The sequence below is a fragment of the Protopterus annectens genome, chromosome 9.part0, assembly GCF_019279795.1.
Source record: "Protopterus annectens isolate FY-2018-M chromosome 9.part0, PAN1.0, whole genome shotgun sequence".
Taxonomy (NCBI): Eukaryota; Metazoa; Chordata; order Ceratodontiformes; family Protopteridae; genus Protopterus; species Protopterus annectens.
Window position 1 is genome coordinate 1,609,313,318 of NC_056743.1, and position 27,562 is coordinate 1,609,340,879.

General features: G+C 42.7%; 1 protein-coding gene across 1 annotated transcript in view; it reads right to left on the bottom strand.

Annotated features, from left to right (window-relative positions):
• Positions 1 to 9,970: 9,970 nt before the first annotated feature.
• The window catches only part of NDUFB7 (NADH:ubiquinone oxidoreductase subunit B7), a 194,294-nt gene continuing 176,702 nt past the window's right edge, over positions 9,971 to 27,562 (bottom strand). Inside the window, exon 3 of the mRNA XM_044084550.1 lies at positions 9,971 to 10,153. Coding sequence (XP_043940485.1) covers positions 10,069 to 10,153 — 85 coding nt within the window. The 3' untranslated portion in view covers positions 9,971 to 10,068. The remainder of the gene's footprint in view (positions 10,154 to 27,562) is intronic.

Here is a 27,562-nt window from a genome sequence, read left to right on the forward strand (position 1 = left end):
ACTCCTTGCCCAGCATGGGAAGAAGTTGCTGTAGGGTCAGCATTTTGAATTTTGGGACAATGATGTATGTGTTTAAGACGGACAGGTCGAGAATAGGTCTCCAACTTTTCTTTTCTTGGTACTAGGAAGAGTCTGGAGTAGAATCCTTTGCCCTGTTCTGTTATTGGCACTCTTTCCACGGCTCTTATCTTTGTTAATTGCGCTATCTGCTTTAGAGCTTCTGTTTTTTGATTTGGAGGTACTGGTAAGGTGTGGAAGTGGAACCTGTAGCCTTGGTCTATGGTTTGCAAAATCCACTTGTCTTTTGTGATATAGTGCCAATTTTTCGAAAATAAGGCTAACTTTCCGCCTAAAGGTGCTGTTATTTGCTCCCTGGTAGGCGGTGTCAGAGCCAAGTCACTGTGATTGTCCTGTTGCAATGGCAGTGGTTGTGTCTGTGCCTCGGTTATTGCCTTGCCACTGTCGTCCTCTGTAGGCACCTCCTCTGGATTGATTTCTGCCTCTAGAGCGTCTATTCCTGCCTCTTTGAGATTTTGAGGAGTCTGGAAAGGACCAATTTTTGGCAGGCCAGTTCCTGCTAAACCTTGGGGGCTGAACCTGTAAGAAATCCTTAACTGTTTATACAGATTTTGCCTTCTCTTCCATTTTCTTCATTACTTGCTGAGCAGGTGTACCAAATAGACTGGCCTTATCCATAGGAGCATCTAACAGCTTTGCTTTAACATGATCCGGCAAGACCTGTTCTTTCAACCATGCATGCCTTCTTATCAATGTGCCAGTCATGGCTGATCTAAATGAAGCCTCCAGTGCATCATAGCCACATTTTAAAGAATGGTTACTAACCTGCTGAATGTTATTCACCATTTCTAAAACATATTTCTTATCTAAGGAGTCATCAGTGGACAGCTTCTTAGTTAACTGATCAAGCATAAACTCTTGGTATTGGATCATATGAAACTGACAGTTTAAAGCTCTAGCTGAGAGAGTAGCAGAGGTGTAAACTTTTTTCCCCCATCTCTAAGGACCTGGATTCCCTTTCAGAAGGAATAGGGTTTTTGCTGAGGTCGAGGCTACTGCCTTAGGCCCCTGGGATATAGTCTCAGGATCTGCAAGTGGGGCCTTGTATAGGTGGTGATGAGTGTCTGGCACCCTGTAAAATCTATCTGGTTTGGCAGGGGCTGGAGGTAAAGTATCAGGAGCAGTGCAAACATCATTAAATGCATCATCCACAACAGGCAGTACTGGAGGTATAGCTAAGGGCCTATGTTGTGGTAAGTGCAGAAATGTCCTAAGCCTTTTTCTGGAATCTGAGAAATCTTGTCCCTGCCATTGGAATTGTTCTCTCATGGCATGCAAGGTTTCCCCAAAAGAAAATTCCTCTGGTGGAGAGGCAGATGGAATGGATTCCTCAGCATCGGAATCTTCATAGGTAGAAAAAGGAGCCTCTGGCTGATCTGTAATGTCTGAGTCATCCAAGAATCATCAGAGGACACTGGCTCGGGGCTCTGCTCTAGGTCTCTTTTCTGGGGCTGAGAGGCCCTGTCTGGGTGAGATTGGGATCCCCTAATTAAGGATATTAAATCCTCTGCCAGAGTAAGCATTTGTGAACTAGAAGTGGGCCTGTGTGAGGGGGCTTAACAGGCACTGATTTAACAGTTTTGGCTGCTTTAGCCCTGGCAAAGGCCTTAATAGACATGGCTGCAGGAGGCCTAGCAGCACCACGTGCTGGGGTAGAGACATCCAAAGGAATGGTGTCTGATAAATCACTAGGAACCACAGTAGTAGGCAAAACTTCTGAGGCCGATTCAACTAAGGTAGCAGGAGCCTCAGTAGTAGTCATGGATTCGGCTGAAGATTGACCGGTTTTCTCGGTTTCAGCCGAAACCGAGACACTCGCGGCTTGCTTAACCCTGGTTTCAGCCGAAACCGCGGACCGCGAGTGTCGGTCTTTTTCTTTGCGTTTAACAATTTGGGTAGTCTGAGGATCCGACGGCATAATGTACGCAAACTCTGAGCCGAAAAACTGTTCAGCAAACTCCGACCGACGCCTAAGCGCTCCGGTTGAAGGAAGCACAGGCCGAACAGGCTGCTACGTCGTGGTCTGGGCCTAAGCAAGGCAGGCAGTAAGAGTGGAAATCTTTATGAGGTATTTGTTTCCCACAAGTTAAACAGTTATTGACTTTTTCTGACATCGGCTGAGGCAAGAAAGAGTCCCCAACGGGTACTTAGCTTTTAGAAGTCTTCGAAGTAGTATTCGGTAGTAGTAATCTCTGGATCTGACCGACCGGCACTTGCGAACAGCTTCTGCTTCGGGCGCCGCGCGGCAAGAAAGACTGGGGAAAATGGCGTCGGCTGATGCCTTTATACCTGAAGACCAGCAGAGATGACGTCGGGTGAAGTGCGACATCAGCCGGAGCCGGACCCAGACTTTGGAATCCGCCGATCAAGGGCTGCCTGACGACAGGACAACCCATTTGTTATGACTGCAGATGCATCCTTGAAGGACATCAGGGTGATAGCTAAAGGCCTGTGTTGAGGGAGGAGTAAGAATTCCCTAAGCCTCTTTTTGGAGTCAGAGTAATCCTGGCTTTCCCAGTGGAAATGCTCCCTAAGAGTGTGCAAGGATAGCATCCGACGTAGGGATCCAAGACTCTGGTATTCAGGCTGGCTGAGGGCTACCTGCAGGCATATAACTCAAATGTAATGACTGCAACAGTGAAACACGAAGAACATCAGCTACATCTGTTACCAATTTCCCTTACAGAAACGGCCACTATACTACAAACAAACTGATGGAATTTCATAACTGTTTAACATTTAAAAAGTTCAACTGTCCATAAAATTCTACCATCTACACAAATACCCAACAGTATGGTACACTCACCAGAATAAATCTCAAGACTCGCAGTGTGATCCTTGTACTTCATCCCATGTATCCAAAATACAGAACAGCATCCTCTCCCAAGTTACATAAGAGTCAATTATACCAATATCTGAACTCGAGTACCGATCCCACCTCCTTTCTGACGTTAAACCAGTCCCCTAACTCTGATCCCCTGCTAGTTAAATGCCAAATTACCCCTATACCACTCAAATGCTTCTCGCTTATTTACTCGTAACCCTCCTTCTAATACAGACAATATTAACATTAATGAAGTTCAGCCTGTACGTAGGAGTGAAAGGCTGAATAACACTAATAATAATAGAAATAATAACACCAATTTCGTACATCAAGGACCAACTAGTAACAACAACCAGTCGGGGCCAAATCATCCACAGGATTTTCAGATGAATCAGGGTGGCAGGAACAACAACCGCAGGGGGATCAGGAATCAGGGCCAGAAACGGAACAAATGGAACCAGCGGAGGAGATGACAAGCCCATCCCAGTATATGCCCCAAATTCTTACCAGCCACAAAGGGGACTTTATAATTATACTACCATGGAGGTTTTTGAAGCGATGATTGATTTTTTTTTCCAAAGGGTTGTCCTTTGTCCCAGACAGAGATATGGACATTGTCAGGACAATTATGGACCTAAAACTATTTGTACGTAGGCTCAATTTGCAGGTTTGTATGGGGGGCATGCCATCTTTAACTAATGCACTAAGGGTGTCTAGTCTATTTAATCCCCCACTACATACAATTCTTAATACTTTTGAAAAAATCTGTGAAATGGATCTGTGATCCAAATGTAAAGACAATAATCTTAGAAGGAACAGAAAGTCCAATATTACAGAGCAAGAAAGCGAGCTGATGAACTTAGTACGGGACTGTGGGATTAGGGTCATGAAACCTGATAAAGGGGGTGGTCTTGTTTTTATGGACCAAAAAGCGTGTGTGTCATGTATGGATAAATATTTACAAACTGGAGCATACATTCCAGCCAATATTAATGAAATTAATATGGCATATAAGAAAATTAACATAATACTGGGTGATCTTTTTCTGGAAGGAACCATTGATTTGGATACATATCATTATCTAACAATGAATGCCCCCAAAATACCAGCACTTTTTGGATCCCCAAAAATTCATAAAAGTTATGACCCCCCCCCTTAGGCCAATTGTCGATGGGAGAGGTTCCATCACATATTGATGTGCTAAATATGTGGAACAGTATCTTGAGGCCGTTGATTGAGCAGGAAGATCAAATATGTAAGGACTCGTGGAGTTTCTTAGAAAATATTAATAAATTAAAATATTGTAATGACTCCTGCTTCCTTACTATTGATGTTAAGGACCTCTATACGGTCATCCCTCAGACTCTTGGCCTATAATGGATCAGAGATTTCATGACCCTTAAATGCATTGATGAGAAAACTATTTATTTAGTTGAGACATTCCTTGAAATTGTTCTGAAAAATAATTATATGATCTCTGATGGACGTTTTTTCCTACAAAAAACTGGCGTAGCCATGGGCTCCCCCTGTGTGCAAATTGCATCATAGCATATCGGGAGAGAACTTTACTCTTCCAAAATGACCTTTTCATAGATAACGTAGCCTGGTATACCAGTTACCAGGACGATATGTTTGTATTATGGAAAGGGTCAAAAGCTTTGATTCCTGCTTTTATGGACAGTATACAATCTATGACCGACTTCTTTGAGTTTACGTATAAAGCAGAAGTGGCTATTAATTATTTGGATGTTAACCTACTTAAAGACATCACTAATTGTAGGTATATATAACAGCATTATATATAGAATCCTATTCTAACTCCTTTCTTCATTTCACCAGTAGCCATCCGTTTCATCAAAAGAAAGCGGTTGTTAAAGGACATCTGGTTAGAGCGGCTAGGATGGTTACTGATTGTGATGACTTTCAGGCTGAATGCTCTCTCCTGAAGACTATGTTCACTCGTAGAGGCTACCCTGAGCATTTGATTGATTCTATTTGCCTAGAAGTGAGTAATAAAAGGCATGAAGGCCATTTTAAGCCCTTGCTGGCTAACAACTTATCCCTTATGCTCAATACTGTACAGCCAACTAACAACATGGTTCCTAATAATTCAGAACCGGATTACAGAGTTAGTTTTCTCTGTACCTATTCTCTGGACCATCACAAAATGAAAGAGATTTTATATAAGAACTGGGCAATTATCTCCGAGGACAAGGGTTTGTTAAAACTTCTGGGTTTAAAACCAAAAATCATTTTTAGAAGAGGGACAAATTTAAAATCTATTTTAGAAACAAAGACAAAGTCTAAACCTTGTGGTAACCCTGGCATGTTCAAATGTGGTGCATGCCACAAATGTAGACTGATTTGTGTTGACAATAAAATTAAAATAAAAAATAATATATTTTATATTAATGGAGGAGTCATATGTAGCCACCTGTTCTAGTGTTCCGCATTTTATATTGGTAAGACTGAGAGAAAACTTAAACAACGTATTTATGAGCATTTTTATGCCATTGGTAAAAATGACACAAATAATGCTTTGGCTAGACACATTATAGACTTTCTAGATCATGTTTTTAAATTCTCTGTGCTGCAACAAAGGCATCTTGACCCTAGAGGCGGCCCCTGGCAGTTGAATTTAGAGACTGATGAAATCATGTGGCAGATAGGAAGCCCATATATATCCTGGCTTAAATGAATATGTGTCTATAAAAAGTATTTTAAAACGATTAGCCTTGAATAGATGATTTGACATTCTGTCGACCAATGGTAATGATTAGTACTATTTTTACATATTTATGTATACATTTTTCCTTGCTTCGAAATTCTAGTTTGCTAATCAAATAGCATAGTATAGCATATTTTATTTGATTTTAAAATATTAGGTATATAATAGTTGTACTGAAAAGTTACTATATAGCTGCTTTTGCTTGTTTACTATCAGAGATATTAATTGTTAGATCGCCCATTTTATGTGTGCTCATATTAATATAGTAATACTATATAATAGTGACTATTTAAGTAGAGTCTTGAATACAGTGTTTTGGTTCCACACATATATAACATTTTATGGCTTTTATACAAGTAAGTTTATATGGAATAATATGCATTTGATTTACCAACTAGTAATATAATAATTTATTAAAGATCTATATAATAGTCTCTTAACATTGATTAACGCTAATGAGGCTGTTTTTACCTTATTTTATATGATGTTTTTGGCATTATACCAATAAGAAGTTAGTAGTTCTTTAAGGACAAGTATTTACTCTTTTTAAATTGCAAATTGTAGCATGTTACAGGCCACCCTCACAAACTCAGGAACCTCACATGGCTTTCCTGAAAACACTGGAGGGGATAAATGTATCTCCAAACACCATCATACTAGGTGATTTCAATTACCCTAATATAGACTGGGAACACTACTCAAGCCCAAACACCCTAGCCCAAAAGTTCCTGGAATTCATAAACTCAAATGCCATGGAACAACTAGTCACCATCCCCACAAGAGGAGAAAACATACTTGATCTCATCATCACGAACATGGGAGCACAATGTTCAACACCGAAGTATACCCCTCACTGGTGAGATCAGATCACAAACTAATCTTGCTGGAGGTCCTCATCCCACCCCACCTGAAATAAAAAGACCACAGTAAAACTTCTAAAGCCGACTTCACACTTCTAAAGACTAGTGTGGTCTCCTTTAAGGCCCCGAGCCAGCGGAAAACAGTACTCAAGCCGCTGAATCACTTACAAATGCCTTCTACCAGCACCTGCAGGACTGCATGGATAAGGCAATCCCAAGCAAAACAAAGACTCTTTGTACCAAGGGCAAGCGTCCAGTCTGGTGGACCCCAGCCATAAACAAACTCTACAACAAAAGGAGGAAGCTACTACAAGATAGAGCAAAATCCTTAAAAGGTAAGACACCTTTGATCACTATAAGTAAAAAGCTAAGAGCTCTCATAAAATCATCCAAAGCAAATTTTGAGAGAAAAATAGCTAAAGACTCAAAAGACAATCATAAGGCCTTCTTTAGCTATGTTAGAAACCTGGGAGGAAACTCCCAGATATGCTCAGAACTAGTTCAAAATGATGTGAAGATTACTGATCCTACAGACATTGCCAACATACTGGCTGACAGGTTCAGTGCAAACTTCTCTCCTCCCCAAAGGAGAGATATCTATACCAAATGGTTGCAGCCCCAAACATCTCAAACGCCCAAGTGAGAACTGCTCTCTCCAAAGCAAAAACACAGCATCCATGGGACCTGATGGTGTCCCAGGCTGTGTGCTCCACGAACTCAACGAGGAATTAAACCCACAGCTAGGACAGCTGTTTAATCATAGTCTCACCTCTGGATACGTACCCAGGGGGTGGCGCACTGCGACTGTGGTCCCACTTCACAAAGGCGGTGCCTCCACAGACCCTGGAAATTACCGCCCATTAGCTTGACAAGCCTTATCTGCAAAGCTATGGAGAGGATCATAATGGACCTCGTAAATAAAGACATAGGGAATTTGCAGACTTTGGATCCAACCCAGTTTGGCTTTGTCAAAGGCAGATCATGCCTTTTAAACTTGGTTGACTTCTTCGAAACAGTCACCAAAGCCATTGATGAGGGAAAGGCAGTCCATACAGCCTACCTCGATCTGGCGAAGGCCTTGACACAATACCCCACTCGGGTATCATTGAAAAACTCATCAGCTTAAATGTTAACCCATATATCACAAGATGGGTTGCAAACTGGCTGAGCGACATAACCCACAGGGTCAGAGTTGCTGGCGCCATGTCAGACTCAAAGCCTGTCACAAGTGGTGTCCCACAGGGCTCAGTCCTGGGCCCACTCTTGTTTGGCATCTACTTTTCTGAAGTACAAGCAAACACAGGAGGGTTATGGCTGACAAAGTTTGCAGATGACTGCAAACTGGGCGCCGTAGTCGAAAACACATCTGACACAGATATCCTTCAGAAGGGTCTCACAGAAACGGATGACTGGTGCCAGAGCCATGGCCTAAAGTTAAATGCCAAAAAATGCATAGTCATACCCTTCGGGAAAAACAAGGTTACCCCTAGCTACCATATAGGTGGTAATCCTCTGAGCACAGAAGTTGTTATCAGGGACCTGGGGACCCAGGTTGACAGTAGCCTGTCATTCGACACCCATGTAGCTAAAGTAGTTAGGAAGACCTTCTACACTGCCCACCTTATCATGAAGGGATTCACATCTAGATCAAGGGAGGTCATAGTCTCCCTATACTCATCACTCATCAGACCAATGATTGAGTACAATGCCCCATTCGGAATGTATCTGACCCGACACTTGCAGCAGCTGGAGAGGCCACAAAAGTTCCTCACCAAAAGGATAAAGGGTCTCAAAAATCTGTCCTATGCTGCCCGACTGAAAGAACTCCAGCTCTATTCAGTCGCCACCGCTTGCTCAGAGGTGACCTTTGCCTGACATACAAGGCCATGTCTAACCCAGATTTGATGAATATGCTTCACCTCAAAAATCTAGATCCGTCAGAGCCACAAGGGCGGAGACTTAAACCTCGACACGGCTATTAATAGGACGTGCTGGAGGGATAGATTCATCACCCAAAGACTCCCTATGCTGTGGAACAAAATCCCGGTATATGTGAGGCAGAGCACCTCGCTGGCCTTGTTCAAGAGAAATCTTGACCAATGGATGGGAGATCACAGATATACTCCAGGGATTACCTCAGTGTCACTGCTAGACAGAGGCACAGCAAAATAATGGGTATAGTTCAAAGGGGTGGCGTAAGCCACAAAACTATGGGCTAGGCTTATAAATGCCCTCGGGCAGATAGCCTAGTATGAACCTATGAACCTATGAACCTAATTGACTAATTGAGGTGTTTCCTTTGTATATAATGCCGAATTAATTGTTTTGTAGTTGTCTGATGAAGGTAGGATACAGATCCTACCGAAAGCGCTCATTAAACTGTTTATTTTAAGATTTATCTGTTTGTTTGTTGACTCTGCTAACAGTGCTACTCGCCCTTGTTTTTCACCATCTACACAAATACCCAACAGTATGGTACACTCACCAGAATAAATCTCAAGACTCGCAGTGTGATTCTTGTACTTCATCCCATGTATCCAAAATACAGAACAGCATCCTCTCCCAAGTTACATAAGAGTCAATTATACCAATATCTGAACTTGAGTACAGATCCCACCTCCTTTCTGACTTTAAACCAATCCCCTAACTCTGATCCCCTGCTAGTTAAACGCCAAATTACCCCTATACCACTCAAATGCTTCTCTCTTATTTACTCGTATGACTAACTCCTCACCCTTCATGATATATTCTATTACTTATTCCTGTATATCCTACTCCACATAATGTGCATACTCAACTATGTAAACTGGCCACATCTGTTACTTTTTTTTACCCTTGGCCAATATTATAAGCTCTTACACCCATACCTGCATTACTTGCTACAATTATTTCCTCTTCCCACTCACGTCTCTCCCTCTTGTATGTAATTTGACTACAATGGCATTACATAATTTTATAACTGTCTTTTTTTAGATCTTTAATAATGTGTGTGTGTGTGTATGTGTGTGTATGTATATATATATATATATATATATATATATATATATATATATATATATATATATATATATATATATATATATATATATATATATATATACACACACATACACATACACACACACACAAAATTCTTTTAGAACTTTCCACCTGTATTATACTTCTGTGATCCTTCTGCTGCTCCCCAAGCCTCCATTGAAAAGAGGTCTTGCATAGCCTAGGTGGACCTTTCAATTAAACAAAAGCAAACACATAAGTAAATATTTATCAGGAGCGAACTGATGCTTAGTTGATGAAGATGGTAATTCACTTTAACAATAATAATTAGCAAGGATACAGTCATCATCTGCAGTTACTGACTAGGCAAAATAAAATATTTTTAAGTATGATTTATTACACTTTATTTTGCTACCCTAAAGACATTAGTTGTTTTCAGTAATTACACCTAAAATAAATGCAGTATAAATGCACAAAAATAAGTTTGATATTTACAATGATCTTTATTTCTCGAGAGAGCAGAATACAACTATTTTTCAGCTGTCTTTAGATTCTGATGTTGTTCCAGTTTTAAGTTTTTTTTAAGAAGACTGCAACTCTTCCATCCTCCTCTTTCTCTTTAACAGGCGACGCTCACGTTCATATTCTTTCATTCGCATAACAAAACTGGAATAGATAATAAAGAGACAATTTTAGTGGTAGCATGCATTAAAAAAATATGTGCTGCAGCTAACTAAAACTGAAGTGTACACATTTCCTGAAGCACAAATAACCAAAAAGTACTTTATATTTACAAATAAAATACTTTTCTAATTCAATAACTACAGCAACAACACAAGACAAATAAGCAATGACAAACACTTTACTATGAGTGGTGAGTAGCCATGATATCAAAGTTCAAGATCAGAACCTCTGCAGCCAAGATAACACCGTCTTCCTCCATTTCATTTTAATTTTAAAATTATAAAAAGTGACATAAAAATAAATTCCATCTTAACAGTTTCAGATGAAAAAGGTTCATAGGTAAGTACTAGACTAGCTAGACTTGCGGGCCACTTTAGCCAGTTTCCTTTTTGTACTCGAAATAACCTATCACATTTGGTTATAGATTGGCCTTACCTTTCCCAAGGTTGATAATTATATATTACCCCTAATGAGATTAACTGTTGATAATGCCACAGATAATTTGAGGGAACCCATGCATGGGAAAAAGCATTTAGGAGATGCATCTGTCCATTCGTAGTATAGTGGCAGTCCTGGGGTAAACTTTCTGTTTCCTACCCATAGATATTAGTCACAGTTAAATAGTTTGTTATTACATATAATGCAGTATAGAAGTAAATACCTGAAACAAACCTGATTCCCACATGATGTAAATGAACCCAAAAGTGAGGGATCATGCTATTCATTAACATGCAATCTTTTCTTTTTCACTCGTGTTCAGTAACAGGTCACGGTTAGCTAATCCACAGCATGTCATAGTGTGAAGTAAGCACTGCCAATGTGTGCTTACATGCAAACGATGTCACTGTTGATCATACATCTCTCTGCATTCTATCAGACTGCTATACAGATCAGGCACTCCAAATCTTCAGGTGTAGGTTCTCATGCAGGTGTATTGACAAACTAAAAGTATTGGCAGAATACTTGATAAACCTGTTGGCAGTGTTTACTGTGCACATTGTCCACAGCAACTATCCTTGAATCTTCTTTTATTTCAACAGTGATGTGGGATACTAGATGTAATGGACAGCAAACACTGTGCTTAGGAGACTAAATATTATTTAGAATCAAACATCAGAGGTGTATCTAATTAGAAACTAGCTGTTTTTGGAAGAGAAGCTAGGTAGTACATCACAGTAAAAGGCATTCAACCTACTTGGTCATAGTTGCACATTCACTGCTATGACCTGTCAGTCTGAGCAGTGCACATGCCTAAACATGCTACTGTGGTCATCAATTACTTCACCTGGCCACAGTCTACCACGAAAGGTATACAAATTCAGAAAATAGCTCTTGATAAAAAGTAGGGTTGATCTGGGACACAGGATGTGCATGAAAACCAAGGACCAGGTTTACCTGATCACAGTTAAATGAACAGTGATATGGCTTATCAGCACAGGATAGTGGGGGTGTTTGCGAAACAAGATGAAGAAGCCATTACCATGGATGTTACTTCTTTAATATGAACACAATCAAACATCAGAGGTAAACCCAGACAAAGTGGTTATTTTTGGTGGGCAAGGAAGGAGGCACTGTGCCACTTTTCAACAGTGAAACAAAAGGGATGACAATCAGAAAACAATTAACTGTTGCTCTGGCTTATCAGAGGCAGTGTGAATGTGTGCACAGTGGAATCTTATGTATTAAAAAAAAAAAAAAATCACAGGTTATATTTGAGGACATTTTATGTGATTTTTTTCACAGTCAGATTAGGTATAGTACACCAAAAGTGGTGAATTATAGCAGTCAGAGAAAATAAAACTTGTGCCTGTGGTATTTATAAACAAAATGAAGAAACCCCACATATGACTTTCAAAACTGCTACTTCATCTTTAAATTTCATATAACGCCTACTGCAAATGTCTATAACCACTATTCATTCCATAAAAGTGATGCTTTCAATCCTCTCCAACTCTGGAAGCAACTGCCGTTCACCAACTCCTAAACTGACTATTGCTACTGCCTTTACCGTGGGTGCTCCCTATCTCCAGTTATTCAGTGGTCTGACCTGCTTCTCCATCGTACAGGACAAAAACCTGAATTTCCAGATCAAAACAACTCTGGAAGCAAATGCCATCCCAGACTACTAAATTGACTATTGCTCCTCCTCTTGCACCTCCTGCTCCTTGACTCTTAGCCTATTATAAGTATTGCTTATTTAAACATATGGTGTGCACACAGGCTGCTTAAAGGCCATCTCCCTACCCTACTAATTATCTATTTTCCCTGCCTGAAATTTTGCTTATTCTACCCACATTTTAGCCTTTCATACTTTAGCCTCTAGATGGCAGTACACCACCATTCATAGGAGCAAGAACTTACTGTGTACTACTGCCCTGCTCCCGATTCTCTCTGCATTCTACTTTCTGTTATATCCCTCACTCCTCTTCGACTGTGTACTTACCCTGCTACCCACTGCCTCACACTCTCTGCACTCTTTTTCAAGCTTACCTGCAAAAAAAACAGGCACATTATTCACTGATAGTTTCTACAGACATCCTGGTATCGCAATTCACTTCTAGTTTGCTCTACCCACTCTGTTCGCCCTGTGGGCTCACTTCACTCCCCTCCCTGCCCCCATTCCCCACCCGTCCCAGCAACCTCTACATTTATACCTACTATAGCACTCCCACTACAGTTTTCAACCTATCACACAGCTCCCTACACACTTGTCCCACCCCCTCTAAACCCTTATATCCACTCCCCAACTTTCTTAACCTATCATTTCCAACTCCACCTACTCTTGTAATCCACCTAATCTCTCCACTCCTTCTCTCCCACTCCCCCTCTTACACCACCCACTCCCTACAACCACAAATTCCCTATCTACATACAACCCCTCCCTCCTGCTCCATGCCAAGCAATCCACTACATACCTCAACCTTCTCTATACTAACAACTTAACACAACTCTCCTCCAGCCCACTACCATAGCCATGCACATCAGTCCTGCAACCTTTCTACTGCATACCCTCCTTCCCCTCTCCCTGCTGCTCCACCTAACCTATCTGCCTAACTTCTACTATTCCCCTCCTCTAACCCCGGTCTTCCATCAAACCAACACTCTATCAACCTTCTTCCTCTACTCACACCCCTCCCAATAAATCACTTCTTCTCACAACAATTAATGCCCAAAGAATGTTTAACAAACTACCTACCTTCCATGTCTGGCTCTCTCATAACCTCTCTGACATAGTAGCAGTTACAGAAACATGGGTCAAACCCCATCTGAAAGACTCCGAAATCACCCCAACTATAAAATCATTAGAAATGACAGAACCCACAAGAAAGGAGGTGGAGTAGCTTTACTCTTTTCCTCCTCCCTAACAGTAACACCAGATACTAACCCTATACCAAACTTCAGTACAGCCGTAGTGACCCTAGCCCTCCTAAAAATCAACCACCACAAAAATATAGCTATATTAACCCTATACCAAAATTCAGTACAGCCAAATTGATCCTAGCCCCCCTAAAAATCAACCACCACAAAAATATAGCCATATTAACCCTATACCAAAATTTAGTACAGCCGAATTGACCCTAGCCCTCTTAAAAATCAACCACCACAAAAATATAGCCATAGCAACCCTTTACATCCCTCCAGGAAATAATATTCCCATTCTAGAAGACATACTTTCTTGGTTCTCTGCTAATATCTTCAACGAAATTCTTAGTTATGTACTTACCATAACGATAGATGTATGTGATCCATCTCGCCTACATTCAATACGGATGGGCTCGGAGCAGGGAATCTGCTCAGACTCGGCCGTTCTATCTAGCACAAAGTCTCTCATTGGCTGGGCCAACCCTATATCCCAGGATGCACCACGCCCAGACCCCCAGATCTAGTTTGCCCCAACACATTCTTGCACCCACAGAACACACCAGAGACAAGTGTAAGAGGAGAGAAAAAATAATATCCTCATGGGAATCAAACAATACTTCTCTCCTCCAAATCCAACAGGAAGGGGGAAGGAGGGCGGGTTCGTAAGAATGTAGGCGAGATGGATCACATACATCTATCGTTATGGTAAGTATATAACTAAGAGATGTAGTGTGATCCTATCTCGCCTACATTCAATACTGATGGGACAGCGTCCCTAGCACCTAAATCCTGGGAGGCTCACTGGAAAACACTCCTGAGCACTGTGGAACCAAAGGAAGCACGACCTCTAGATGTCATGTCCAATTTATACTGAGAAATAAAGGTATGTGGAGAAGTCCAAGTAGCCGCTGCACAAATCTCATCCACGGACAGCCTAGTATGAAAGGCCACTGAAGTTGCCATAGCCCTGGTAGAATGTGCCTTCACTAGAAAGGGAAGATTCCTACCCTTCAATGCATAAATGAATGAGATGCAATCTCTAATCCACCTAGCGACAGTAGCCTTGGTTACAGATCTGCCATTTCTGTTATCCGAAAAGGACACAAAACAACTGGTCTGATTTTTCTCTCCTGTTGTGTCCTATTCAAATAAAACCTCAATTGTCTATGTACATCCAACTGGTGAAATATGTATTCTGCTTTGTTAGAAAATTGTGGAAAAAAGACTGGTAGCTCAATAGCCTGTTGGAGACAAAAAGTAGAAGATACCTTAGGGAGAAAGGAAGGATTTAGTCTTACAGATACTCTGTCGTTGTAAAAAATCAAAGAAGGAGGTTTGACAGAAAGGGCTTGAAGCTCCGATACCCTTCTAGCTGAAGTAATGGCTACCAAAAATGAAGTCTTCCATGATAAGAATTTTAATTCGCAAGTGGCTGCAGGTTCGAAGGGAGGAGACGTCAAAGCTCCGAGCACCATATTTAAGTCCCATGGTAGAACGGGTTGCGAAATCGAGGGGAGAATTAACCAGGCTCCTTTTAGAAAAGCTTTACACAGTTTATGACCCCATGAGGGAAGGCTCATGAGCTACGTGATAATTAATTAGAGATAGCTGCCAATTGGACCTTTATAGTGGAGACAGCGGAACCCTGTCTAAAAAGTATCTCCAAGAAATCCAACACTGCTGACACAGGGGCTGTGAGGGGATTAAGGTCACACTGCTCAGTCCAAATAGCAAACCTCTTCCATTTACTGGAGTAAATCTTTCTAGTAGACGACTTATGAGAGGAGGACAGAATCTGTAGTACCTCCGGGGTAAGGTTATGCTGTCTGACTAAGGAAGGAAGTGGAGTAGCCAAGCAGCGAGTCTGAGAGTTCGGAGAGATGGATGAGGCTGTCCCAACTGATGAGTCAACAGGTCTGAAGCTGGGTCCAGGATCCAAGGCCCATCCACCGCATATTTCCGAAGGAAGGGGAACCAAACTTGACAGGGTCAGAGTGGTGCTATCAAAATCATGCTGCTTCCCGCGTAGATTGCCTTCTGAATCACTCTTGGCAAGAGAGGGACCGGTGGGAAGGCGTAGAGCAGACCGGAGGGCCAATCGTGGACTAGAGCATCCCTTGGCAGCTCCCCTTGAGGAGGGATTAGAGTGAAATAATCTCTGCACTTCGCATTGAGGGGACTGGCAAAGAGGTCGCAGCAGGGAAGACCCCGCCTGGAAAATATCTGAGCCGCCACTCGATCGTTCAAGGACGACTCATGAGGCATCAGAATAGCTCCGCTCAGTCTGTCTGCAATCACGTTGGACCTCCCCGGAATGTGCGTTGCCACTAGAAAGTGCTGGGAAGCGATAGCCCAGTTCCACACTCTCATGGCTTCCCTGCAAAAGGGATAGGACTTGGTTCTCCCCTGTTTGTTCAGATACCAGACAACTGACATATTGTCGGAAAGAATTGCAATAGTTCCCTGGGGAAGAAAGCTGTGGAGTGCCTGCAACGCTAGAAGCACTGCTCTCATCTCCAGAACATTGATATACAAGTCAGTCTCGTGATCTTGCCACGTACCTTGAACCGTCCTGCCCAGGTAATGTCCCCCCCACCCCATCTGGGAGGCATCCGTGGTTACCATGGCGACGGGGGGGGATGAACAATCTTCCCAGATTCAGATTGGAGGGTAAAAGCCACTAACAAAGATCTTGTCTGCATCTCTCCGTAATGAAAATCGGATGGGACAAGGGCAGATCCTGATATGACTACTGGGCCAAAAGGAGCCATTTAAGTATTCGCATGTGCAATCTGGCAAGAGGGACTAGAAGGATGCTAGCCGCCATTGTTCCCAGCAACTGCAGAACTGTTCTGGCTTGAGCTTACTTGCGGGGCAATAAAGCCATAACTTGAGCCTGTAACACCTTTATTCTGTCTAAGGGTAGGAATGCTCGCATCTCTACAGAGTCTAGCTCTGCGCCGATAAAGGCAACACGCTGTGATAGCAGCAATACAGATTTTGCCCAAATGAAGGTAATTCCTAACAGACGTCCCCATTTGAAGGTGGCTCTCATGGCTTGAAGAAGTAGATGCCTGGTGGGGGCGGTGAGGAGCCACTCGTCTAGATAAGGAAACACCTGGAATCCTAGCCGTCTCAGGTGAGCCATCACCACTGCCAAACATTTGGTAAACACCCTGGGGGCTGTGGTGAGACCAAAGGGCAGGGCCCGGAATTGAAAGTGACTGGCTCCCAGCCGGAAGCGTAAATGATGCCTGGAGGCCTTGTTTATCTTGAGATCTATGGAGCACATCCATACTCCTTTCTCCAGCAAGGGGAGAATGGATAGTACAGTTTTGTACCTACCATAAATGTAGATGTCCGAGAGGCATGCATCTGCAGTCCTTACAAATGGGTTGACCATAACCGTCAGGCAGCCCTTCGTCGGGCCGGATTCCAAAGTCTGGGTCTGGCCTAAACTGATTGTCACTTCTACCCGGCGTCATACCTACAGTTCTTGGGTTATAAAGGTATCACCCTACGCCATTTTCTCTCAGTGTTTCTTGCCCCAGATGCCAGGTGCCCTCTAGGAAGGCTAAATTTGGATAAAATCACAAATGGTTCCAAATAGTAGAGATGCAAACAAAAAATAAGCATGGATGTACATATATACAAACAAATACAACCATAATAGATTCCCCCAGCTAGCTACAAGATGGGCAACAATACCCTAGGAGTACCACAGAGGGGAAGGAGGTGGGTAATCCTGACTGCAGATGCATGCCTCTCCGGACATCTACATTTTATGGTAGGTACAAAACTGTACTATCCTTCCTTCAAGGATGCATCTGCACGTCCCTTACAAAATCGGCAGTAGAATCACCATAGCCAAACTGGGGGAGGAGGAGTAATAAGGAATTATGGTGTAGTTAAGATCCCTTTTAAAACAGCAGTGGCAAAACCTGCCTCGGGATCTTGAGTATAAGGCAGTGAATTATAATGCTTGGCAAATGTATGCACGGAGACTCCAAGTAGCAGCCTCTAAAATGTCTTTAGTAGCCACTCCTCGTAAAAAGCTGTGGTAGTGGCTGTAGCTCTTGTAGAGTGAGGTCTGATGTTTTCTGGAGTTTTCTTCCCATGGTGAGAGAAGTAACAAAATCTAATGCAATTTCCTATCCACTTAGAGATTGTCAGTTTTGAAATTGCTTTTCCCTCTTCCATTCCTGTTGCATATGCTACCAGTAGCTGGTCAGTTTTCTATTGCTCTTGGTCCTGTCCAGGTATGTAATGCAATTGTCTATGTATTATCCAAGGTATGCAACAGTCTTTCTCCCTTGTTATTCTGTGGGTTGGGAAAGAATGTAGGCAGGTGGATAGCTTGTTTTAAAGATACCCTGGAGACCACCTTTGGCATAAAAGTAGGATTAGTTCTCATGGACACTCTATCTTGATGGAAGATAAGGAAGGGCTGTACTGCCATTAATGTCTGTAGTTCAGAAACCCTTCTTGCTGGAAGTGACTGCAGAAGCAGGAAAGCAGTTTTCCATGATGAAGTACTGTAATTCTGCTGTTGCTGCTGGCCTCCGAAGGAGGAGGAGTGTCAACTTCTTCTAACACAAAGTTTAAGTCCATCATGCGGCAATGGTGGCTTCCTGGGTGGCTTTACATTTTAATTCCTCCTCCAGAAACTGCCTGAGCAGAGGATGTGAGAAGACTGGAGGGGTCCATGTTGTATCTCTGCTGAAATAGCTGATGCATGAATCTTAATGGAAGAATAGGACAGGCCATTGTGGAAGAGCTCTGCCAAGTATTCCAGGATGTTAGCTATGTTTACCAGTGACACATTTTCTCCTTTTGCTTCGTGTACTCCAAATGAAAGGTATCTTTTTCCATTTTGCTGAATAATTTTTCTTGTTGAGGGTCTACGAGAGCCTCCAAGATAATGTCTTTAACCACCTTTGGAGATAAATCTGGGTTATTTTGTCTTATGCAATGTTCCAGGCAGCCAGCTGCAGTGTTTTTAGGTTTGGATGCAGGGTTTTGAAGTTGTTCTGTGTTAACAGTAAAGGGAACTAGGGCAGAGGCCACATTTGTTCCCGGAGACATACTCCTCAGTAATGGGTACCAATGCTGCCTCGGCCAGTCTGGAGCTATCAGGATGATCCTTGGACAGTCTTCTTTGATCTTCAATAGCACCTTGTGCATCAAAGGAAGAGGTGGGAATGCATATGCTGTCAGTGTTTTGCCAACTGAAGGATAGGAGTCCACCTTTCCAAGCAAGTGGGTGGTATGCCCTCGCAAGCATGAATTTTTTTCAATTAGTGGTTGTGTGGGGATGCAAATAAGTCTATTTCTGGTAGTCCCCATTTCCCTGTAATGGTTTCGTGAAGATGTCTGGATGCAGCATCCATTCGCGTGGGCATCCGTAGTAGTTCTGCTTAGGATGTCTGCCAGTATATTTTCTTTTCCTGGTACAAACCTTGCTTGTAACTGAATGTTGAAGCTCAGGCCACATTCCAGAGGTCCATTGCCATCCGACATAGAAGGGAGTGAATGAATCGCGGCCTCCTTTGTTTGTTGATGTACCACATAACTGTGGTGTTGTCCGTCCTCTATCAGCAATTGACCCTGTCGGGGAAATGTACTGTCCAATGAATTGCCAGTTTACTGCCAGCATCTCCTTTTTGATTTATGTGCAGGTGCAGCTGGTCTTGTCGTCCCTCAACCTTGTGCAGTTGTCCAACATGTGTGCCCCCAACCCGAGGTTTGAGGCATCCGTTGTGATGGTCTGGCTTGGTTGAGGTCTGTGGAAGGGCAGTCCTTTGTTAATTGATTTGACAGGCCTGAGCCCACCATTGCAAATTCTTGCTTCAGGCATGGAATTATTGGAATTAGAGTTTCTAGGCTGTAGCTTAAAATGCTGAGGACCGCTAAATTCCCTTGGTACCACCTGTAACTTTCTCATATGTAGTCTAGCATGTGGAATCAATATTATGCAGGATGCCATGTAACCCAGGGCTTGCAGGACTTTTCTTGCTGTTAGCTGGTTCTGCTTTTGTTAATGCCATGAAGTAGAGAGGGAGGTGCTTCTGTTTTTTCTGCTGTGAGGAATGCCATTTGGTTTGATGTGTCCACAGCTCTGCACCCAAGAAGGTTATCCTTTGGGATGGTATCAGCCTTGACTTTTTTATATTGACTGTGTATCCCAGGGCTTCTGCAGTAGATAAACGGATCCTTCCAAATATTTTACATTAATTTGTTTTGCTTGTCCTCCGCTTGTAACAGGCAGTGATCCAGGTAAGGGTAAATTTGAATTCCCTGAAGCCTGCAACTGAAGGCCATTACTGATGCCAGGCATTTCGTGAATACTCTGGGCGCAGAAAGTAGATAAGCTTCAAAGAGCAAGCAATGCTGAGAATTGATAATGCTCTGATCCTGAAAGAAAATCTGAGGTATCCTTCTGCAATTTGGTCGTGATGGGGACGATGCAGGTATGCCCTCCTTGAGATCTAGAGTTACCAGCCAAGACTCCCTTTGCCCAGCATGGGAAGAAGCTGCTATAGGGTCAACGATTTTGAATTTTGGAAACAATGAGGTATGTGTTTAGAGCGGACAAGGTCTAGGAATAGGTCTCTCCATTGGTTTTCTTGTTCTTAGTACAGGAAGAGTCTGGAGTAAAATCCTTGCCCCTGTTCCATAGACTGGTGCCCTTTCTATAGCTCCTGCATGTTAGTAAGTAGATTTACTTGTTGTAGAGCTTCTGTTTTTCTGATTTGGAGGTAGGTTTGGCATTCCTCTCTTTCGCCTGGTAGAGTATGGAAGTGGAAACCTGTAACCTTGGAGTCTATTGTCTGTAAAATCCATTTGTCTCCTGTGATGTAGTGCCAGTTTACTGAAAAGCCAAGGCTAGCTTTCCGCTAAGGGTGCTTCTCTAGTTGTTCCCTGGTTGGCGGTGCCAGAGCCAAGTCACTGTGATTGTCCTGTGGAAGTGGTGGTGGCTGGATCTGTGGCAGCACCCTCGCTGGTTGTTGAGTCTGCATTGGCGCCCCTCTGTGAAGCACCTCTGGATTGACCCCTGCCTCTTGGCGCCTTATTCCCACCTCTTGGGCTCTGGAGGTGTCTGGAAAAGGACCAATTCTTGGAAGGCCAGTTCTACTAAACCTTGGAGGCTGGACCTGCAAGAAATCCTTGACTCGTCTGGACAGATTTTGCTTTTCTCTTCCACCTTATTCAGCGCACCTGCTGTGCGGGGGAGCCAAACAAATTGAGCTTATCACTTAGGAGCATCCTAGGAGCTTTGGATTTAACATGGTCTGGTATGGACTGCTCTTTTAACCATGCATGTCTTCTGAGTCACTGTAGCCCTTGAGTCATAGCTGATCACAAAAAAAGCCTCCAGTGCATCATAGCCGCATTTTAAAGGAATGATTACTGACTTGCTGGAATGTTATGTACCATTTCACTGAACAGATTTTTTGTCTAATGGTTCATCCGAGGACAGTTTTTATTAACTGATCCTAACATAGAATTCCTGATACTCTGAATCATGTGGAATTATTTGACAGTTTAAGGGCCTAAGCTGAAAGAGTAGCGGAAGTGCAAACTTTTTACCCCATCTCTCTAAGGCCCTAGATTTCCTTTCAGAGGGAGGGGTTTTGTGGCAGAGGTAGCTGCTACAGCCTTGGGTCCCCTGGAGATAGCATTTTCAGGATCTGCAAAGGAGCCTTATACAAATGATATCGTGGTCCGGAACCCTGTAGTACCTATCGGGCTTAGCAGGGGCGAGAGGAAAGAGAATCAGGAGCAGTGCCAAGCGTCATTAAATGCATCATCCACAACAGTGAAGTACTGAGAGGCAGATGGCTAAAGGCCTATGCTATGGCAAATGCAAAAGGTTCTAAGCCTTTTTCCTAGAGTCTGAAAGGGGAGACTCGGAACCGAAGTCAGTGGTCCCGATGTATCACCCTCTGGCCCGACTGAGGACCCCCCCCGAGTACCAAAACCTGCAGAAGGAACAGAGAAGGTTGGAGCCAAGGCCGGAACCGAAAGACTGGTGGGGGGTCTCGGAACAGACCCAAGGACTCGACTCAGCACTCTCCGACTTCAACACCAAGGGTGTCGGAGGAGGAAGAAGAAATGGGACCGATACAATGGTGGGCTCCGGAGCCGACTGGGCTGAAGCCAAAAATAATTTAGATAACACTGGTGACTGTAGGAGTCTCTGGACCACCCTATCTACGTCCAAATCAGATAACCTGGAGGACCTTGAGGAGACAGAAGGGGGTCGAGAAACCTTTTCCATCGGATCCGAGACACTACTAGGAGAACGGCTCCGAATCGGCTCCAAGATGATCGGAGCTGAAGTAGGCTCTAGAAGCACCGAGACCTCCTTCGGCGCCAAAAGCTGTGGAACCGAAGAAGCCGTCTCCGAAAGGGAAGGTATTAACTGCGGCTCCGAAACCAATGGAACCGAGCCAGTGGACCCTGCTGTCGACCCTGAATCCTGCGGTTCCGAGACCAATGGAGCCGAGGAAAGAGACAGCTTTAGACCCCATACCCAATGGCTCTGAGACCAGTGGAGCCGAGGAAGGGGACATCGACCTAGATCTTTTCTCCGGCGGCTCCGAAGAGGAGGACGGAGCCAGGGACTTCTTTTTGGACTTAGCCCTAGACTTTTCAGAGGGAGAAGAAACAGCTTCCTCAAAGGAGGGTTTAATTAAACCCTTCAGGATAAGTTTATTTTTTCTCTCCTGCAAGACTCTCGAGGAGAAAGCATGACAGACACTGTAAGATTCTTGCAAGTGTTTGGCGTCAAGGCAGTATACGCAAATCGCGTGACCGTTTGTCAAAGATATCTTATAGCTACACCTTGCACATTTTTTAAAGCCGGATGGCTTATGTTCTTTATCTTTGGAAGACATGATACACCAGTCAAACACAAGTTAAACACTGGGGGGGGGGGGGGGGGGGGCTCTAAGTTAAACGCCGAGACACAAGACAGGGCAAAGGCCCTCTAACTAACACGGGCCTAGCCCGCCAAACAGAGGGATCACCACACAACAAGAAAACAACAATCCCACACAAACAACAATGTCAATAATCACAACATATCTATGAAAATAGCTTTTGAATACAAATTCTCCTACAGAAAACTAAGAGATGAAAAATTCACAAAAAGGTTACTTAGCCACAGCCAAGTTGAGACCACGTCGATACTCCCAAGAGCGGCAAACGAGATCTGGGGGTCTGGGCGTGGTGCATCCTGGGATATAGGGTTGGCCCAGCCAATGAGAGACTTCGTGCTAGTCAGAACGGCAAAGTCGAAGCCGATTCTCGGCTCCGAGCCCATCAGTATTGAAAGAGGCGAGATAGGATCACACTACATCTATCATTCTAGGAGATGTTAACATTAACTGGTCTTCCATTCAATCAAGCACCAGCTCCCATGCCATCAACTTGTACAACTTCTCTCAAATAGTCAATACTCCTAACAAAAACAACTCTTCAGGAAACATCCTAGACTGGATATTAGTTTCCCACCCTAAAAATATCTCAGACAGTGGCACTTTGCCTGATTCTCTCAGTGACCACTTGCCTGCCTTCATTTGTTGCACCCCCTCACCTATACACTTACAACAATACTATATCTTAACCTGTAATCTTAAAGAAAAGATTAACAGAAAATCCTTTTCAGATAACCTAAAACTAAAACTGGAACCCTCAAAAACTCTTCCTTTTGATGACGCAGTCACTCACTAACATTATATTTACTAAACTTCTAAACTCCTGTGCCCCTCCCAGAATTAAGAGGAGAATCCACCACTGCCCCATGGCTTTCTAAAGGCACCCTAGCCCTCATGTATACTCGTGACAAAGCATGGAAATTCCATCAAAAACGTAAAACACCCCACACACTCACCAAATACAAACAACTCCGCAATAAAGTAAAAATAACTAATTGTGTCAGACCGCAAATCCTACTCCAAACCAACCATAAATTCATTCCAAAAATTTTCTGGAATATCACCAACCTCCTAACTCCTGGTGAAAAAAATGAATCCCTGCTATGACCCCTACTCCATAGGCTACTGCACTGCCTCCAAATTCAACAACTTCTTCATAGATTATTACTAAGCTCACCACATACTTACCTCACAACTCTAGTACTGCAACTCCTATTTCCCATACCCTCCCCACCCCCTGACACACTCTCTCTCCCCACCCCTCTCTCTTCTCCTTCAAACCCATCCCACGATCCACTATAAAAAACTCCTTCAAAAACTAAAACCCTGTTAAAATGCCCCTGACAATCTTCCAACCAACTACCTCAAACTAGCTGCTGATGGCATTGCACTCCCTATCTGCATATCAATCAATCGGTCTATCCGAGAATCCTACGTACCCCTTCTCTGGAAAAAAGCCTACATCATACCCTTACATAAAGGAGGCAACAACACTGACATCTCTAACTTCCCCCCGATCACCATCCTCTCCTCCAACTCGAAAATCCTCGAAAAATGTATTCACCTTCAACTCTTACCATACCTCCTAGACAACCACCTACTTATCCCAAGATTTAGACCTGGTCACAGTACCACCACCTCCCTCCTATCCTTTCTCGAAAAACAACCACCACCCCCTGCGATTCTGTTAATATTGTCTCTGCTCTTCTTCTAGACCTTTCCAAGGCCTTTGGCACAATATCCCACACTCTTATTCTTTCTAAGCTCACCCAACTCAGTCTCTCTTCCTCCTCTCTGAATTGGTTTTCCAGTTATCTCTGTGACAGACACAAGCTGTCCAATGAAATAATGCCATCTCACCTTACCTTAACAATCAGACAGGAGTCCCCCAACGATCTATCCTGGGCCCTCTGCTATTCAATATCTTCATAAATGACTTCTTTAAATGTATCCCCTTAGCCAAACTCATCCAATATGCAGACAACTCTACCATTATTTGCTCTGCCGACTCCCTACAAAAACTGGCTCAATTAACACAATCAGCATTTGACAGCAGAGAGACTTGAATGCAAAATAACCACTTAGCCCTTAATGCATCCAAAACAAAAAACATGATTTTTACCCCTTCTAAAAACTCCAAAATACACGCAAGCAATTTTTATAGTTAGCTGTAATAAAACCCCCATCAAAATAGTCTCCCATACTAAACTTCTTGGTGTCATTATTGACTAGCAGTTAAAATTTGACATTTATCTCCAAGCCAACATTAAGAAACCCATAAGAAACTAGGAATGCTCTAACAGCGCAATCGCTTCCTCACACCATCAACTAAGCTCACCCTCTCTACCACATACCTCCTTCCCTCCTTGTACTGGGCTCCTCTCCTCACTAACCTGCAAGCAACACTCAAAGGCAAACTAGCACGCTGCTACAACAAAACTGCCAAATTTGCTATTGACTCTAAATCCCTCTCACACCACTGTTACTCCCTGCACTGGCTAGAACTCCCTCACTGCCTATCTTGCATTCAACTCTCCAATGCCCAAACACTCATTTTCAACCCTTCTGACTGCCCCTCCCTCTCCTCCAGCCTCACTATGCATCTCTCCACCCACATCCTCAGATCTAACAATCAAAACCTCCTTGCTGTACACAAACCATCAAGTAGCCCAGGCCACCTTCTTTTATGCTTCTCCCTTGCACGTAGATGGAATTCACTCCTTACCCTCATCCATACTACACAAAATCTTTCCTCTTTCAAGGCACAGCTGCACTCTTATCTCTCCTCTTCATGGGAATGCTCCTGCTCTCACCCATCCTAAACCCCCAACTTCACTCCTCCTCTTCGCACACTGCCCTACCCTAGCTCAATTATGCTTTCTGCCAGCCACATATGGGGTGGGGAGACAAAGGGGGTGTATATGTGCATTTCCTCTTGGAATCTTCTACTGAAGTACTGTTATTGTTTGCATTACCTCCTGCCTAACCCTCTATTGTCTGTATCTAAACATACTGTATTTATCCTTATTCCTGTATTTTGTGATGCTTCCTGTCTGACCATAAATTGTTTGCATCTAAACATACTGTATTTTTTATTTACATGTATACTGTGGAGCTTTTCTCCCCGGGCCTCCATTGAAAAAGGGATCACCTCGGCCCAATTAACTTTCCCGGCTAACAAATTTCAAATTAATTAATTAATTAAATAAATCTGAAATGTTCACACAGCACATAGAAAAACATATATGAATTTGCACTTGGAAATTCAACAGATGGGGCACACTGTACCCATCAATAAATCCCTGGTGCTTATCTTTCATACATTCAACTCACACACATAAAGCATGTATTAACAACCCAATTTGGAGATAAGGAGAGTCAAGATTCTTCCTCTTCTCTACATCCTAGGTGGCTCTAGAGGCCATTACTTCTGAGATTATAAAACAGAACCTCCCCCCTCTTACAGCTCACCAAATAATGGCCCCTTAGCTGTAGAAAAAAGGAAGATAAATCTCAAGTTGTCTTTCCATAAAGCCAGTAATCAAGCATGTCATTAATGCAGCATGAAAGCACCCAGATGTGTTCCAAGTGTAAAATTGCGACTTGAAACATTTACTATACGTTCTGCTTTTGTACCATGGATCTGTACTCTTACGTTTTTTTGATTTCTATAACGGTTAAACTTCTGCCTCTACTTCTCCCACAGTTCTCTGCACTCTTTCTCCTTACATCTGTCAAAATCAACATTCTGTACAAGTTAGTGCTTTATTGGATATGGTACTTACTAATGTTAAGTATGTATATTATCAATGTTTAAATACTTATCACTGTTATACCATACAATTCTGTTGCCTTATGGCCTGGGTAGTGGCTGAAAACTGTCTTGTACAGTCCATCAACCTGGTTAACAAACAAGCAAATAATTAGAAAGACACAAGGTAATATGTTATCACGTTAGTTAGATCTACTTTCAGCCTCCAATACCTAATAGTTAACACAAGAATATTTTTTGTTTAAAACTGGAGGGGGAATACTCACTGTAAATGGGAGGAGAAAATAGCTCCCCACTAGCCATCTCTGTTTACCCAGTGTATCATGTCCGTAACAATTAGTAAAAACTACATGAAAAACCTAGCCACTGTGTGATGCCTTTAAACTCCAGTAATAGAGGCACATGGGATATATGCAAAGGACCCCTTAAGCACATCAAAAGTTTCAGCTATATGGCTTCTGAATGTCCAGAGATACATTCAGGCCAATAAACCCTAACCTGCCTAGCTTTTGACATGCATGTTTTGGTCTTCTTATGACAATCAGTACAGCATAAATGGACTGTTTAGCTATACTTTAGAAACACAGGCTCTTCAAACCCAGCTGATGTCCATAACCACTAAGATGGTCTGCAAAATATCTCAACCAACATCCAAACCAAAGAGTAAAAAGGTTACACAGAACCAATTAGTAAAAATTATAAGAAAAACACGAAACATGCATACATAGCTAGTGGGGTTTGGCTTTAATGGCCTGAATGTATCCATAAAGACTTAAAGAAAAAGTAAAAAGTCACAGACATTCAAAAACTCTACAGCTAAAATGCTTAATGTTCTTAAGAGATCATTTGCATCCTGTGACTCTAATACAGAAAATTGGGGAGATTTGTTGTATCGCGACAGTGAACTCTGACTTTTCTTGTAGTTTTTGCTGAATTTTTTTATGTAACCTTTACTCTCTTTTTTTTGGATGTCGTAACAGAAAATATTGACTTTCTTTTACCTTTTGTACCAAGTTAATTACAACACTTGCAGTGTTATCAGGTTCCCTACACTCTAAATTTGGTAGTAAAACTGTCTAGCCAACTTTCATGAATACACACAATTACTTTGTTTCTACAGTCACTTTTTTTACAGTCTCAAATGACATCAAAAACAAAAAGCAGTTTAAAGAAACAAAAACGCAGTAACAAAGTCTATACATATTCCACTTACAAAAGTACAGTTTTGTACCTACCATAAATGTAGATGTTCGAGGATCCACATTGCTGCAGTCCTAACTATTGGGTAGTCCGCTGTCCAGTCGGCCCGAATAC